Raw genomic sequence first — 17115 nt, 5'->3', positions numbered from 1 at the left:
TAAATGAGTCACACAAAGAACCCAGTTAATTTGGCCCTTAAATTATGCAACTCTAAATGATTAACCATGTAAACAAAAAAAATTGAGCGTGCGCAAATGCTTTTATGGCGATTCAATCCAGCACAACTGGCACGAAGGTCAATTTTGATGGGTTTGTAAAATCAGCAAAATTGAAAAATTTTGTACAAATTTTTTAAAAATTATTTATAAAAACTTAGTTATCATTACGAGAGTGTAACGGAACCGATAAAAATCTACTTCCAAAGAACTTTCAAGAGGTGCCGCTTTCCGTTCAATGCGTAAGGCGCTTAAATTTTAGGAAAGTGGTTTCCACAAAGCAATTAAGAGCCTTAAAATGAAAAATAGGATCAAATAAATGTGAAACGTACTTACGTTCGGCTGTAAGGGCATTTCACAAAAATTAAATCCTTTTACTCCTTTTACTCCTATTGCTGTTTCAAGATTTAAATGTTTTAAGATTTCATATTTTAAGATTACTAAAATGAGGGAATATGCTGCAAGTATTCTGCGTTACAAGTCTTTGTGGAACACGCATCCGTCAAACATATTTTGGGGTGAAAAGCAGTTTTCTCTTTTCAACTTCCAGCTTAAAGGTGAAAACCACTGATTGGAATGTCCATATAAGGCACCGCCATTTCGTTAGTGAAATACGAAAGTATGTTTCGCACACAATGTAATAACAAAGGAAAAGTGAAATCTGGTTAAAAAAGAGTAAATTTATTCGCAAAATATGGTACCGGTAGACGCTTGTAATGAACATTATTATACAAATCTGGAATCAGGGGTTGTGTCAGGTGAAGAAGTACCCTTTTTCTTGGCGAGGGCTGTATAAATTAAAGCTAGTGGCTGGAAAATGAAAAAAGACTGTCTCGCAGCACACAGTGAGCTCACAAAAGGCAGTTAAAAGGTAGTTTTTATAACAAAAACTGACTGATTCTAGCTTATGAGTTAACAATTTTTCCTTAATTTTAGTTGGAATTGTTCAGGAAACTAACCCCTAAAAAGTTTTTATGATTGTAGTTTGGGAAAAACAAATTTTGCTGAGAAACAAAGTTTTTATTTTTCAGCAAACGTATTGCATCCTGGGAAAAAAGATGAGGACAACAGGGAGACTCGGTATTGTGCGTTCATACATATTGTTCGAAACCATGTTTTTGACCCAGTTCCAAAATCAAGTTTTTGAGACCCACTTAACCACGTTTTGACATAATTATCTACCAAATGAGGAGGAGTTACAAAACTTTCAAAAATTGGCATATTGTTTGAAATTGATTGGTGGATCTATTTGGAAACGCTTTGATCTCAAACAACTATACTAATAAACAAGCACTAATCAGGGGTCCGATGATACCTGCCATAAAGGCGAGTAAGTGACAAGATAAACAACAAAGTCAAATAAAAAACAACATTTTTTTAAGGACAAAACTCAGTTTGTATCTGTTTTTAATAGCCGCCCTCGTCTTCTCAGCCGGCTATTATAGCGCTCCTATTTTTTTTACAATTCAAAGAATTTGAATTGTATTGGGGCTCTGTCTTTTTTTTAAAGATCTGTTCACACATTTTCATGATTTTTGAAGTCAAATTGGAGTAGTGATTTTGATCACGCCGAAACAGGAAATGGAGCGAAAAAGCGAGTGGTTTTGCGGCGTGAATTTTTTTCGCTGTAATTTTAAAGTAGAGTGAGAAAACGATGTGTGAACAAAAATTCGGTTTCTCGCTAATGGTTTTTTGTTCACATGCGGCATTTTGACATTGATTTTTTGTTTTTTTCTTATTTTTTGATCTAATTTTTTTAAAATGGTTTTCTCAATTCACTCATAGTCCATTCTAGGTCTAGTTTTTCAGTTTAGTCAATGAAAATTCTTTGAATTGTACGTCAGGACTTTTCCTGCTATGTTTCTTACTTCGTCGAATTTTTTTTTTCGCTTTTCCATTTTGCCGCTTTTTCAGCATTTTGCGTGAAATCTTTTTGACTTCTCTAGGCTAGTTTCTCTCTTCTCTCATTCTGCTAAAAGTGAATTTGAACATCAGTTGCTCGGCAAAGCAATTCAAAATGAACAGAGTCAGAATAAAAAATAGAAGTCTGAAATAGAATCGGGATAAACCCATAAAGCCCAATTTTAGATGCCCGCTATTTGAACGTCATTCCTATAAGTCTTAGTTACCACCTCTAATGCTTATTGGTGTTGATAGTAGCCCCTATAGCCTCTCTTTAAGAAACAGAAGTATGTTCAACTACGAAATGCCATCACATTAAATCGGACTTAAAAATTGTTTTCCTTCAAAAATCTTTTCGATATCTTCTATACTTTCAATCCAAATCATGCTTATTGGAATCAAAGGCTGCTATATTCCGGCAATCTGCCGGGTATGTTTTAATATGACAATTTAATGAAAAAGCCAAAATGGCATCAGAACAAAAACAAACGAAATCAATTTTGTAGCAAAAACTTTTAAAGTCATAAATCATAACAACCATAAACTTTAAATAAAAACCAGTGAAAGGATTAACTTTTAATTAATTAAAAGCCAATTTGACATGTCGTTAATCAGAATAAATCAAAAAAGTAGTAAATAACAGCAGATACAAGATGAACTCGAAATTTCAGCAACAATTTTACGCAAATGTTCTTGAAAACAAAAAATTTTATTTTATCGCAGAAATTATCTTTTATGATCTTTGGTTTTTACTTGATCGTTTATTTGATCTGTCAATAGCTGTGTTGTGATTTGAAATTAATCTGGTCTAAAATTAACAATAAAATATAAAAAATAAGGCAAAAAACTTTTTTCAATAGATTAAACCAGGCTCCGTTGTAATCCGAATAAATTTTGATTTGTAAAATTCAACAACTAGACTAAAATCGTTTCTGTTTTGCTGATTCGCTTTTAAAGTTTTAAAAATTTCCACTTGTAACCAAAAGACCAGATTTGACCAAAAATTCAATATATCACAAATAAAGTGTTATTTTTGGACACTAATCGAGATAGAAAGCCAAAAAACGGTTATGTAAATACTGAAAGCATTAGTCAGTTACATTGTTGGCACATTAGAAACCAGATTAGACACTTGATTGTTTAGACACAAAAAAAAATAATTGGAAACCTTTTTTTCGCAAAAACACTATAATTTTCGTTGACCTCATATGAGCCTAAATAGAACCTCTTAAAAACTGAAGCCTGAAATGAAATAAGTAATTACTATTGACTTTACTTAGCGAAGAACTGCTAAAATATATTTTGAGAAATTTTTTTTAGTAAATGGAGGTAAAATTAGCCCTTATCTGAGTAAGCGGAGATTGTGTGAGCAGTTTTTCTGCTTCCACTACTGGTCAAACCGGAAAAACTGGGCCAATTAAGCATATTGTATGCCATTTTTCGTTCAAAGGACAGAAAAAATGCAAATTTTTCAAAAATTTAGCCAAAATTTTAACGAAAACAGTTGGCTCAGACGTTTCATCGACTCTCTCTTACCTCTAAACCTAAAGTCAGTGAGAGTATCAGTGGGACGTTTTTATCGTGTTTTTAGTAAAATTTGGTCAAAATTTAAGAAAAATTTCTGGAAAGTGTGATCAAAACAACAGAGGTCAGGGTATGGTTCACAAAAATTTAAACCTGCGTTACTCCTCGGAAAAATCAAAATTTTAGAAAAATTGCCGAACAAAAAAAACCAGTTGAGCATATAGTTCCTACCTCACTAAAGTGGTGAATTCCAAAAGCTGTTCTATCGACAAATTTTCATCTGTTGTAGCTTCCTCTGGTATACTCTGGTCATTGCTTGTACAGAGAGTCAATGTCACTAGGCAATAAGCATCAAAAAGCTCCTAAATCGAGTAATTTCAATCGAGATAAGAATCGCATTATTATAGGTATAGAAATGAGTTGTGAAACTGACGAATTAACGCAAATGAAGTTCAGATAGTTAATGAACGCATTAAAAAAATTAATACAAACCTTCTAATGGAAATTGCATTAACTCGTTGATAAAGTGTTGCTTGACATTAAATAAAGCTCTGCGAAAATAATATACAGTCAATTCTAACCATTCATTCTTTTCAAAACAAAAAACACCCGATCTGCTAATGAAAAACGTTGCCTTCATTCCTTTTCAAAATCAAACTAGTATCCAGGTCGCGTTCAATAGTCTGAACCCATTCAGCATCTGAAAATTATTAGGTTTTCCTCCAAACCCCCCCCCCCCCCCCCACACACACACACACACAAAATTACCGATTTTCTAATTAGTGATTTTAGTAAGCGTAAAACAGTTAACTATGGCCCGCTGTTTTAAAGTGATTAAATTTAAAATCCTTCTCAGAATTCAAAGTTTCATAACTGCAGCTGCATGCTTCGGTTTTTAGTATTGGGTTATCGTACATTTAATTGCTTATCTTATGCTTCAATGAATCTCTCAAATAATTTTTGATTCTTATTTAAATTCTAAATGGGAAGCGCCTGTTTGCAATCAATTCTCCAACTATTTTATTGAATTTTTGCTACCAAAAATTAAATTTTTACCATTTATTGTTTCCGTATTTTGAATAGATTTACCCCGCCGCTCCCATTTTCAAATTAAAAATTGCCATTTTTTATCAGAAAAACACTTATTTACTACATCATTTACTAGATCTTCCTGGACGGCCAAATGGCAATACCAATGAATCGAAATGACGTCATTGAATTCTTGAAAAAGGAAAATGATGAAGACATCCAAACAATACTCACCAACATCGGATCTTCAGTTCTGAGCAATCAAATAGTTTCACAATACTTAAGAGGTCTATCTAAAGGCGAACTTGGTGAACTCATCCAATCAGCTAGCTTGGAGGTCATTATGAAAAACGAAGAATCTGTCAGAGAATATTTGCTGTCGTTAGATGTCGTTAAACAGAAGAAAATTGTGGAAAGCTTAGACTGTTTTAATGAATATGACGAGCTGGTGCGACTTATCAAGTCTGCGAAGTCCGAATTTAAGGAAACTCTTGTTCACGACTGTGGTCTTCCTGTAAAACCATTGGTCGACGAAATGGTTAAATACTTTGCTGATTTATCTCACATGAATCAAAAAGAATTCATTCGCGAAATTGGATACCTCCCGGATGTAAATGAACTTGCAGAGCTGTTGCGCAATTATGACGTAAGCACGTTGGCTGCAGTAGTTCTTTCGGCCGGAGTTATATTACCTCGATCAATTTTTGGGCCAGTCACGAGTGCCAACGAAGTAGCGAAGGACTTAGAGGGGGCGAACCAGAAGCTAATTAATCAAGGTCTTCGTATGATTGAGTTCCACGCTGACAAAGAGTTGACAGCTATGTCACTTCGCCAAATGACGACTGAAGATTTTCATACGACGTTGACAATGTCAGGGAGGAGTGTTTGTTTGGGTTTGGAGGAGTTGAAATGTGGTTTAGCCAATTTGAGTGCGTCTGATGCCAAAAAAGCGGTGTCTGGCATTGTTCCGGGGTCGGGGGCGGATTTGGAGATGGCAATTGCGTTGCTTAAACGGATGAGCCCAGTAGATCATCTCAAAGTTGTATGTCAAGCAGGTTACTTTGCAGCAGTTTATTCTGATATTCCTATTTAAGAAACATTTTTGTTCATAGAAAATTTCAAGCGTTCTGCAAGAGATAGTTTGCTGCCATAAATTAGTTATTCGCATTTTACTTATTTCCATTTACATTTTTAGCTTATTTAAATATTATTAATATACCTCAACTTTTTTCAGGTAAGATTTATCTCCATAGAAAAATTTGTCCAAGATAAAAGTAGCGTTTAATGTAAACATCATTTTCGAACCGGAAAAAGACCCTGGAGTTACAGATCCATATTATAGGTTTCAGCCTTTTTCATACCTTTTTCTGATGTTCAGGTATGAACGTGATAGAGTCTTCAGATTTTGCGGTCGGTCAGTACCTGAAGCATCTAGAGGCTAACCGAGTAAAACACATTCTGACCTCAAACTCAATTCACTTCAACTCATATGAAGAAGTGCTAGAGATGGTGAAGCAATTGGACGAAAGCGAGTTCAACCGAATGGTGAGAGAATCGGGAGTGACTCCTGATTTAGACACGGAGGCAGTGATTAGATGTGCGAGAAAGCTGGGTCCAGCATCAAACAAAGAACTGTTTGCCAGTTTGAATTTTGTTCCAGCTAGGGAAGAGATGATTCGGATACTAAGAGATATAGGTACGTATATTTGTAGCACAATTGGCCAATTTTTATTGCTACTGATTAACTCTCCGATCAATATTTTAGCGCTTCGTTTTGATAGTTTTTACTTGGTAATCTAAATTGTTGGCTCTGCGTCGAAAATGAAGACCGCAAATTAGAGGCAGCTGAAAGCAAAGTCAAAATTGAGCCAATTGTTTAAATTTATTGTAATATTTTAGCTGTTTAATGATTATTTATTTAACATCATTTGAGCAGCTATAGCCTCATCTCACCGTTTGATCACATCTGTCGAAAGCCGTGTCAATTTCCTTTAATTTAGTCCCGCTCAATCGAAAAATCAATTTTGTTGCTTCAAAATTCTTTTCATACACACGTAACCTTCCATTGTCCTATTTGGCAAGGTGAAGCACTACATGATATGAATTGTGGTAACTGTAACTTTTAGTTATCCAACCTGGGAAAATGAATAAAAATGTCAGAAGGGGGGGGGGCGAATAATATTAAAGAAAAAGTTCTTTGTAAGACTGGGAATCGGCAGTGAGTATAATGAAACAAGAAAATAGTCACTGGAACAGGAAAACATTGAGAGACTAACTCAAAATTTTTGCCATATTAAAAATTGTTCTGCCATAATGTTTCTTAACTCAGTTTTTCAGGACAGTATTGTGAGAATTTTCATGCGTTTTAGAGCCGCATAGTCGCAACGAGTTGGTAATGGACATCAATTTCACACCCGATATGGCACAACTGAGCAGACTGGTGCAAGAGAACCTGTCTAATGAAGAAATCAAATCATTGATGGAGGACTTGTTGAGTTCGCATGAAACAACTGAGGATGAAGTCATTGTCATGATGAAAACACTCAAGTCAGTAGAATAAATTCCTTTTTTTTCAAACTAAGAATGTCAACTTTTTATCTAATACATTCTTCATGACAATAAGCCAAAATATACACCACGGTACCAAAAAGCAACGTACAACTAAAGAAATTGTTTCAAAACTGCAATAAAACCTCAAATAAAAAGCGAGAGCCAAAATGTGTTCAATTTTGTTCAATATCTGTACCAAATAAAAATAATTTACGAAAAATGGTAAATATTAGCGCATTTAATGGTAATTGCACTCAAACGAAGTTTGTAACAAACATATCTGTGCTGTGGTCATTTTACTGACTCGAAGAGGAATATTAGTATTCTACAGCTTTTTATTCAGCTGACGAAACTTTGATCTTGACTTCAACTTTGAGCTCTTTCTTTCCACCCCCATGGCCCCCACCAAAGCTCTGAAAATTTCATTGTGTGAAGGGCGGTTCTTAGTCTTAAAGTCTTAAAATCGTATGACCTGCTCTCAGGCCCCCTCCCCACAAACAATCCTCACTCCGCCCTCCTCCACCTGGCGATTTGGACATTTTTCTCGTCCAGTCATCTAATTCCCCGCTCCCTCATTGCTTGACCCCCACTCCCTCAGCCCCTCTAATGCTAGCAGCCGTAAGGGACCCTAGGGGCTTAGGGCTGGTCGCCGGTCGTTTGAGAGCAATTTGCGCGACGTTAGTCGGTTATGTTTTCCTTTATTTTGTATGGGAGTCTTAGAAATTGTTAGGCATTTCGTAGAGTCTCATGTCTATCTAGTTTCTATATATGCGTCCTTCTTGCTCACCCCACCCCACCTCAATTAAGCTAAAGCTAACTTGCTCAATCAGCGCAACTAGCTACTGACGAATTCAACTGATCGTCAGTCATTTGAGGGCAATTCTCCCGACGTTAGTCCGCTATGTTTTGTACTTATTGAATACAGACGTTATAACGTGTATACAAAAAAGCCATGCAAAACTAACTAGATCCGGTGAAGAACGTTTAATCTTTGTCCGGTTTGTTAACTCCATTAATTTTAAATAGTCAATTTAATATTGCTTGGGTGTCAAGGAAATTCAGAGAAATACGCTAATTAATTGCTCTTGAACGAAGTTCATAGCAATTATTGTAAACGTGTGTGTCTTTTTTATGCAAAATTTTCGCTCGACGGTTTTTGACTTTTCAAGTGACTCTTACGCCCTTGATCTTTTGCGTTTCGCGTGATCTAAGATTCTCTCTCAATCACAATTTCAAGCAGCTTAATTCAATTGGCGGCAATTTAATAGTAAACGTCAAATGAAAATTGCGCCGGATTTGGTGCCTTTTTTACTTTAAATCTTAATAGTGGTATATGTTAACCTCTAATGTGGTTATTTGAAGCCCACTATTGAACTTCTTAGTCCCATTTAGGCTCCCCTCCCCCCCCCCCCGACTGAAGCAGGCTGCAATTGAGTAGAGCTCCCACTAGTCGTTCGAGAGCAATTCTTCCGACGTTTAGTCGGTTATGTTTTTTCATGGGATCACAACTGGGACATATCAAATTTATGCTTTCAACTATTAGAGTTCATAGCGAGTCATTAACAAAATGGGTTAAGTTATAACTGATTTTTTCTGGATCTAGTTAAGTTTGATGATCTCAAGCAATGATCGAGTGAGTTCCGGAGAGAGCAATTATTACACAATTCACATTCAAGAGAATGGTCGATATCAATAAACCAATTTCCAATTTGGAGTCATTGCTTGTACTGTTCCTAGCAAAATTATCCTCCCTCCTGTCAAACTGCGTTAACGTAACTAGGCGGCTTATTTCTTCTGGCGGGATTTGTTCTAAGGATTTTTCTAAGGCTTGTGTTCGTTTGACTATTTAATGTTAAAGGTGCTCTTAAACTGACTTTATTAGGAGTGAAGCCATCTCGTCATTGCTGGACAAAATCAATTACATCCCAGAGTTGAAGGCAGTTGTCAAAGGTCTCAAACACCTCACAACAGAGCACCAGTCGGCGGCAATATTAGAAGGTAAAGGGAAAGTATGAATTGTTTGTGATAGACAACAGATAAGTTATAAAGACAAAATGTTGACAGCTCCATTCTAATTTGGAGGAAAAACTTATATAGAATATATCCTGAAAGGCGACAGAATGGTCCTTGTGGTCTTGTGGTCCAGAATGGTTCTTGGTCCTTGTAATGATATATTTCAGATGCTTTCGTCAATGTGATTTTTTTGTATTTTTAAAAGAAATAAAGGTTTTGAAAGTCTTAATAGTAACTTTCTGTTAGTATCTGAGCTTCACAAAACTTCTCAATAGTTCCCTTCGTCCCATAACGGTCTGTTAACCTTAAATTTGGTTTAATTCATGAAAAAGGATTCACACACGTTCTTGAAAACATTGAGTTCGTCATTAGTAGCGCATCACAAACCCACAAACCTCGAATATATTTCAGATTGAAACAAAGTTCTGCTTAGAAAGTGTTACAGATTAATGATGGTCTGCTTATAAATGTGTTTGAAAATCTCGTACGGAGGGCGAAGAAGTGATTATCTTTTTATCTGGAAAATCAGACTTCATCTGCTTTGACATATAAGTAGGATTCGACTAATGTTTTTGTTTCGAAAAAGGGTGGGTGCATCTCTATAACGTCTCTAGACTATTAGAATTGTCTTGATAAAAAGGGCAGAATGTAAGTTTCAAATTTGATTAAAACTTGCGAGTTCAGAAAGTAAGTTTTTGTTATTTTGTTATTATATTCCGGTTCTACAGACTTTGCTCAAGTCATTATTATAAATTTTGTCTGTTGTTGTCACTGACTAAAGTAAAAAAATAGTTGCAAATACTGTTCATGCTTGTAGTCTGAATCGACACTTGTTCATTCAATTTTTAAAGAATTTTTTACAGAATCAAAGGTTCAAAAATGCTATCAAAGAAAACTGATTTGCAAAATTCGAGAATAATGATATACATAACTTATATAACTGCAGAAGAAAAATACGTTATTGGGTCCAGGTCAGAGTTCATTGTCACTTTGAGTGTAGAAAAAGCTATATGCGTCAAAAGTGGAAACCTAAAAAATGGGGTACCCACGAAGTCTACGAAGTTTTTCCATACAAGCCATCAAAGAGACATCTTAATATCTTGACATCAAATAGATTGTGCTCTGTTCCAGATGAGTTCACAATAGTAGATGGTAGTTAGGTTATTTTATGTATTTTGAAATTGTTTTTGAACGTATTGAGACAGAACAGTGGTAGACAAAAAAGACCAAGATGACAACAAAAACATTTGAATTCATTGGAAATGGAATCTTTTCATCAACTGCCCTCTTTGCAAAAAGTGGGGCTATTCTTGAATAGAATTTAAGCAAGTGGTTTATTAACCAATGAGAGACGACTATTAACTTTTTAAGTATGCGCATACTATGTTCAACTAAATAGAATTAAAAACGCCATGCAGTGTTAGTTAGCTGCATTGGAATACAAAGCGAAAAGAAGTTCAGACTGGCGGGTTGGTGCGAGCGCTTTGCGCGCGTTACGGCTTATTTTGCCGGATTACATCCCGCAGCGCATCAGAGGCATGGGCGTGGACAGTGGTCCACATTTGAGATTAAACATTTATTCGGCTATCTAAACTGTAGGCCGATTAATCTTGTGCTAAATTATAGCCCAGAAGGGGGCGATTCTCTCCGTGGTACTAAGGGGAAGGGATGGGGCTCGGCGCAACCGTTCAAATTTGTTTTTTAATATTAATTTTTGGCAAACAAGAGAGTGCTTTTTCAAACTACTCTTTTCATATTGCGTATTTGGCTTGAGGTTGAGGTCCAATTTTTAACAAAACTTAATTCCATAGATTTTTATTGCCAAAAGCATAGTTTGTAGTTTTTTGATGAGATCTTTCTCAATTTTTGAGAATTCTGGTCGCGGGTTATATCTGTTTCCTTCAAGCTACTTTATCCCGGAATGCTTTGTCTGCAAAATGTTATATAATGTATTTTCGTACTTTATTAATAGCCGCGTCAGCAATTCCAGGCGGCTATTATTGCGTTCCTAATTTTTTTTATCGTCTAACAGACTTTTGTTTTGTCTTACCCTGACTTCTTGGAATTGATTTTTTAATGACTTCTGTAACTTGTACTGCTTTGTAGTTAAAACTTGTGTTTGTGAGGTCATTTTTGCTTTTAGGTCAATTGCGTGACTTACGAACATTTACTAATTAAAGGTCAATAGTGTGCATCTAAGTAGTGCCAAACTTATATGTTCTAATTCCTGAGTAATAGAGTCTTGAGTTTAAATATCTAATATTAATTTTGAAAAAGCTCCAATGGGGCTTTTTCCTTTGTAAAGCAAATATGTCTCATAAAAATGACAGCCCAAGAATGACAGCCCTAAAAATGACATCCCAAATGATAACCCAAAAAAGTCTAGAGGTCTATTAAAAAGCTGGTAGTTGATCTGTCAATCTTATTTCTTTAGTTGTTTCAATTCACGGTAGGCCACAAGCGTCTATTGCGGCTATTTTCCGGCAATTTACCGGCTATTTTTATTCTTTTCCGGGTAACTATCTGTGTTGAAGAGGTTCCAAACCACCCAAACCACCGTGATAGCTGATTGCCCCCAGATTTCTGTATAACAACCATTATATAATTTCTGGTCAGATTTTCTGTCTTGGCTGTTTGATTTAAATGAACAGATTTTAATACATTTCTATTTGCAGGCATAGTACACATTAATAACCTTAGGCTAATCAGCGTTAGGAACTTGAATTTTTCTTCAGATATATAATTCAATGTTTAAGGAGCTGGAGACGTTGCCAGATTCGTGGAAGAGAAAAACTTAGTAGAGGCTCTCAAAAAGCATCGACCAGACCAAGTGCATCGAGCTCTAAAACTAGCTGGTACCGATATCTATAGCAAGGAAAACTTCGAAGAGTTGGTTGGCAAACTCAGCTCCGAAGAGTTGACAGACCTTTTGGCAAAAATTGGAGTCAGTGAGCAGACTTTAGGAGAGATACTACGAAATTTTAGTCAACCGAGAATTCTGGCTGTCCTGAAATATGCGGAAATTTTTCCTTTCAACGTCGAATACATGATCAAGTCCTACTCTTACTTGACCGAAGCTGCGCAAGCACAATTGTTTTCTGAAATTGGCGTTTCTGACCCTTCAGTTTTCAGTGGATTCAATAAATATTCATCAGATTTCAAACAAAAGCTGATGAAAACGGTTGATTATATACCAGGTGTTGATGAAATTGCGGGATTTATGCGACAACTTTGTGTGGAATCAAAACGCCAAGTTTTAAATTTGATTGAATATCAGCCAACACCAGGTGATATAATATACGCGTTCAGAGATACAAATCCTGAAAATATTTCTACAATGCTGCACAGTGCTGGAATTAACGTTTATCCTTTAGAGGAAGATTGCGTTAGAACTTTTAGAGACAAAGGCCACGAATTTGCCAACCGGGTTTTCTGTACATCTGGCAGTCTAGCTAATAAAGCGACACTGGAGCTGGGATTGAAAGTTTTAAGCCCTTTGGATCAGCAGCAAGTTATAGCTTGTGTCGGCATTCAACCCCCGTTATGTGAACCACTTTTGCTGGAAACTTTGAAGCACTTAAGAACTGACGAAGTTAAAAGATCTTTAAAAGAAGCCGGTTTTTCCTTCGATTCTGTTGATGAGTTGACGGAAGTCATCAGAACCAAATCACAAGCTCAGCAAGAAGAAATTTTAAACAAATCAGGCGCAAATTTTTGTGCTTTGACAGAAAAAGGAATTGCAGAAAGTTTGACATCATTTAGTAAAGAAAAAATGCGACAGATTTTGTCAATGAGTGGTTTCTACCCACCAACGTTTGAAGACTCACTCAGTGGCTTTAAGAATTTGACCATTGATAAACAACGAGAGTTTCTAGAAGATTCTAGAACAAAAGCATTGCCAACTGAGGAACAATTGAAAGAAGGCTTCCAAGCAATAAATTCAAAAGGTGACTTTTTAGTCAATGTAGGTTATGTTCCATCCAAAAATGAACTTATTCAAATGTTAAGCAGTGTTGACAGCGCTTTACGAAGAGAAATTTTAACAACGACGGAAGTTTCGTTGACACCCAAGGATGTGAGCATGTTTTTGGGAAATTTGACACCGCAAGAGGGCGAGGAAGCAATTTTGGCGTCTGAGATTCTGGCGCTTCCGAGTACAGAAATGATTTCTCAATCTATGAAACGCCATACGGACGAAGTCATTCGCAAAATAATGAAATCGATATGTTACATTCCTGATGGCGACGATATTGTACAAGGATTGCAAGCTTGTTCCAAAATGGACATTGAGCGGATATTCAGACTGGCTAATATAAAACCACCAAGTTCGGAAGAGTCAGTAACTGATGGTCTAAAAACACTTCGACCGGACGAAAGTCACAGAGCTGTGCGTCAAGCCGAAATTGGAAATCCGACCATTAAAGATATGGTCGAAAGTCTCAAAACGATGTCTGACCATGAACAGCTTGAAATTGTGAAATCTTCAGGAATGGCTGTTATTCCTGCGACTGAAACTGCGGTCGCAGATTTTCTGAAAAACAAACTGAAAGCAAAGCAAAGGCAGATTTTGAAAACCATAGACTTTCCTTCATATTTGGATTTAATTGAAATTGTGAAAGATCTTGATCTCGTGAAACAGTGGCAGCTGATAGAAGATGCGCATATAGATTACTACCAAAGACTGATCCAAGACTCTGAAAAGTTGCAAGTTGTATTGATAGAAGGTTTGAAGCAATGCACGTCAGTTCAGCAAGCGCATATTATAAAACTTGCTTGCGATAAGCTTCCCGGAGAATTGTTGCAATACTATTTATCGTTGATACAAGTTGACGAACGTCGAAGAATTTATCAAGAGGTCGGACCGTATCCGAATGAACACAGTTCTCTCTGTGAGTTGGTTCAAATTGTGACTTGTATGTCACCGAAAGACCGCTATGATTTCTTGGACATGATTGTAATTGATGACCTTCCCAATGACATTGTGAAGAAAACTCTGAAGTCAAAACGTCCAACTGAAATGCAAGATCTTATGCAGGAGCTGCAATGTCTAATGGAGCCCTATGGACCATTGTGTCGGAAAGAACATGATAAAATACGATGTTTTGTCATTGATTACTTGCATGGCTTGCCTGATGTTGCGACCAAGGAAATTCTGAAACTGGCCAAGAAATGTCTCATAACGTTACTGACAGTGCCCCCTAAAGATTGCGTACCGGTCGAACCCGTTACAAAATTGCTCAATTCAATGCCAGAAGCAGATACAGTTGAAGCAATATCGAAAACAGAACTTCAACTCCGCGCTATGTTGCTGCGGCATTTACTTGCGGACGTAGCTGTTAGGAAACTTATGAACTATCCTAGCATAGAAGAACTAGTTCTAGAAATTGTTAGTCTTAAGACGAAGGATCAAAATACTTTGATGCAAAGAATTCTAAGCGAAATATCTCTGGAACAATTTATATCGGACGATATACTTTTAAAGGTATTATTAAGCATGCCTTCTGAGAGAAAGTTAAGGATAGTCACAACAGCGTGTGACGTCCCTTTATTGTACACACAATGCCCGCCATCGCCAGAGATAATTGCCCGGATTTTGGGCACAATGCCCACAGGTGTTTCCCTTGACGTAATTCGACATTCAGGAAACTGTGAGTTAATTGAAGTTTGTTCAAACTTAACTTGTCAAAAAGTCATTGACTTTATAATACAGTTAGACAATGTAGAGTCTTCAAACATTCATGATTCAATTTGGAGTAAAAATGGCATTCCTTGTATAAAGCTGCACGATTCAGCGTATTTACTTGAAATCGAAAACCGGCTTGAAGCCAAAGCTTGTGAAGACGTACAAAACTACAAAAACTCAGTAATGTCTGAGTTAGAAACAGCAAAACGTGAAATTGAAAGCTCTCAAGAAGCTAAATTTCAAGGTTTCAATTTTGAACTGGAGTCCCATATTAAATCTGAATGTTGCCGATTGGCCGAAAAAGTTGGGCGAAATTTGATTGACAGTTTTCTTGCTATGACCGAAATGTTCGATGCAAAATCAAACGACGGAAATTACTGCGAGTTGAAGTCTCTAAAGGCTAAAAAGATATGTGACGAGATAGTTGCCTGCGGAATTTATCAAGCGATTCCGGCTGTTACTCACGGAATTAGCGATCTTGTTCACGAGTATTGCAACAAGGTTAAAGACTTACTTTCTAAAATTAGCGAAAATTCTAAAAACAATGAAAATACAAACTGCAATTGTTTGGGACCTTCATGTTGTAACGGACCTCAATGTTTGCGACCACCGCAAGGTGGCGACAAAATTAACAATACATGCCAACCGTGTGGCGGTTCAAAAATTATGTGTAATATGAATGACAGCATTCAGCAGATGGTATGCGGTATGGACGAATTATTCGGCTTACTGGACAGTCGGAAAAAATGCGGTGGTAACGGATGCAATTCCGGATGTTGCCAAGAAGAATGTCGTGAAATAATCGAACGCGAACGTGACCGATTCCGATCTCTCGAAGCGATGTTGCGAGAAACTGTGAACGAAACGCGAGGCACGGCTCAACTTTTGATTCAGTCAGAAGTCGAAAAGCGAAAGGCGAGTGACGAAGATCACGTGAAACGACAAATGAATTACAGAGAAGACAAGGAACGAGAAATTGACCGAATGCGTTGCGAGGTCTTCGAAATGCGAACGAGGTTCGAACGCGATATGTGTCAAAAAGAAATTGCGTTGCGGGACGAATTAGAGCGTCGAAAACAAGAACACGATTGCAAAATTGAAGAATTAATGCGACAACAAAATATGGAGATGGAAGCATTGAAATGTCAAAATGCGGAATTTAATCGAAATTTGGAACATCAAATACGGAGCGAAGCTGAGTTTAGTAGCAATAATTTCTTAGCAGAAATCCGACAGAATTTAATTTGTGAGTTTGAGAAGGAACTATGTTCGACTAAATTAGCATACGAGGAGCAGGTATGCCAAGTGCACTCGAAGTACAAAACAGAAGTTCAAGCAATTGAAAGTTCACTATATCGAGTGATCCAGTCACGTGGTATCATTACACATGATGATAGCGGCTGTGCTGACATGACGGGTAATATGGCAGTGTTGGCGCGGGTTAAGCAACAAGTTCATGAAATTGGGGACTATACTGATTGGTTGAACCGGCTTCTGGAAGAAACGAAATGTCGAGAGAAGCAATTGAGGGATTTCTTAGAGGAGACGCGATGTTCACTTCAGGTTAGTTTATATGTACCTCCCCCATATGTTGTGCATTGTGAGGGAGGCAGACGGATGCTTGATGCCCACAGCTGACTGAAGCAAGCGCGTTCGCTAACCATGGTATCGCATGCCTTAGGGCTGTGGACTAAGTTGTTCCAGGTTGAAGATCTGATCTGATCTCTCCGGGCCATTCTGCAGACCTTTGTGCCCTCGAGTTTTTTCCGAGTCTATCCGAGAAGACAATGACCATATATGCATTCGAATATGGCCTGATCAAAGGGCACTGCGGTTTGGGATCTGAACATGGGGTTTGAAAATAGTTGGCATGAGCCTTCGCAATTTCTCTTAAATGGCGTTATTCGCATAAAAAATTTAAACATTACGTTTAACATTTCTCTAACGAGAGCAGTTATCAAATTATTCGGATCGTTGCAAGCCTATCTTATTGTAGATTTAATTTCAAAAATGATGGCTTAACTAACTATATTTGGCAAGTTTAACATTTGGAAAAGGACAAAAATCACAATTAAGTTTCTCTCTCAATTTTTTGAGAGATTGATTACTCTAAGTAGTATTCTAAATTCTAAGTAGTATGATCCACGAATAGAGAACTGATAAACTGAAATAATCTTAGTAATTAGAGGAAAAAATTTAAAAAAACTGACGAGCAAAATATTTAAAATGAGTAAACTATTGTCCTTGTTTGCGCATTTTGTTTGTCATCTAAATAAATTGGGATAGAAAGCTTAACTTTGGTCGAGTTTTCAAATAAATTTTTTGAAAAACATTTTGTTGAAAAAATGTAATTAAAA

General features: G+C 36.8%; 1 protein-coding gene across 1 annotated transcript in view; it reads left to right on the top strand.

Moving 5' to 3' along the window:
• The window catches only part of LOC142343008 (uncharacterized), a 79472-nt gene that overhangs the window by 35835 nt on the left and 26522 nt on the right, over positions 1-17115 (top strand). Inside the window, exons 8-12 of the mRNA XM_075394690.1 lie at positions 4649-5567; positions 5891-6208; positions 6882-7059; positions 8945-9060; positions 11832-16321. Of these exons, the coding sequence (XP_075250805.1) occupies positions 4649-5567; positions 5891-6208; positions 6882-7059; positions 8945-9060; positions 11832-16321 (6021 nt within the window). The remainder of the gene's footprint in view (positions 1-4648; positions 5568-5890; positions 6209-6881; positions 7060-8944; positions 9061-11831; positions 16322-17115) is intronic.

The sequence above is a fragment of the Convolutriloba macropyga genome, chromosome 7 (genome assembly GCF_964194025.1).
Source record: "Convolutriloba macropyga chromosome 7, txConMacr16.3, whole genome shotgun sequence".
NCBI classification, from domain to species: Eukaryota; Metazoa; Xenacoelomorpha; order Acoela; family Convolutidae; genus Convolutriloba; species Convolutriloba macropyga.
This window is presented reverse-complemented; position numbering and strand designations above follow the sequence as displayed.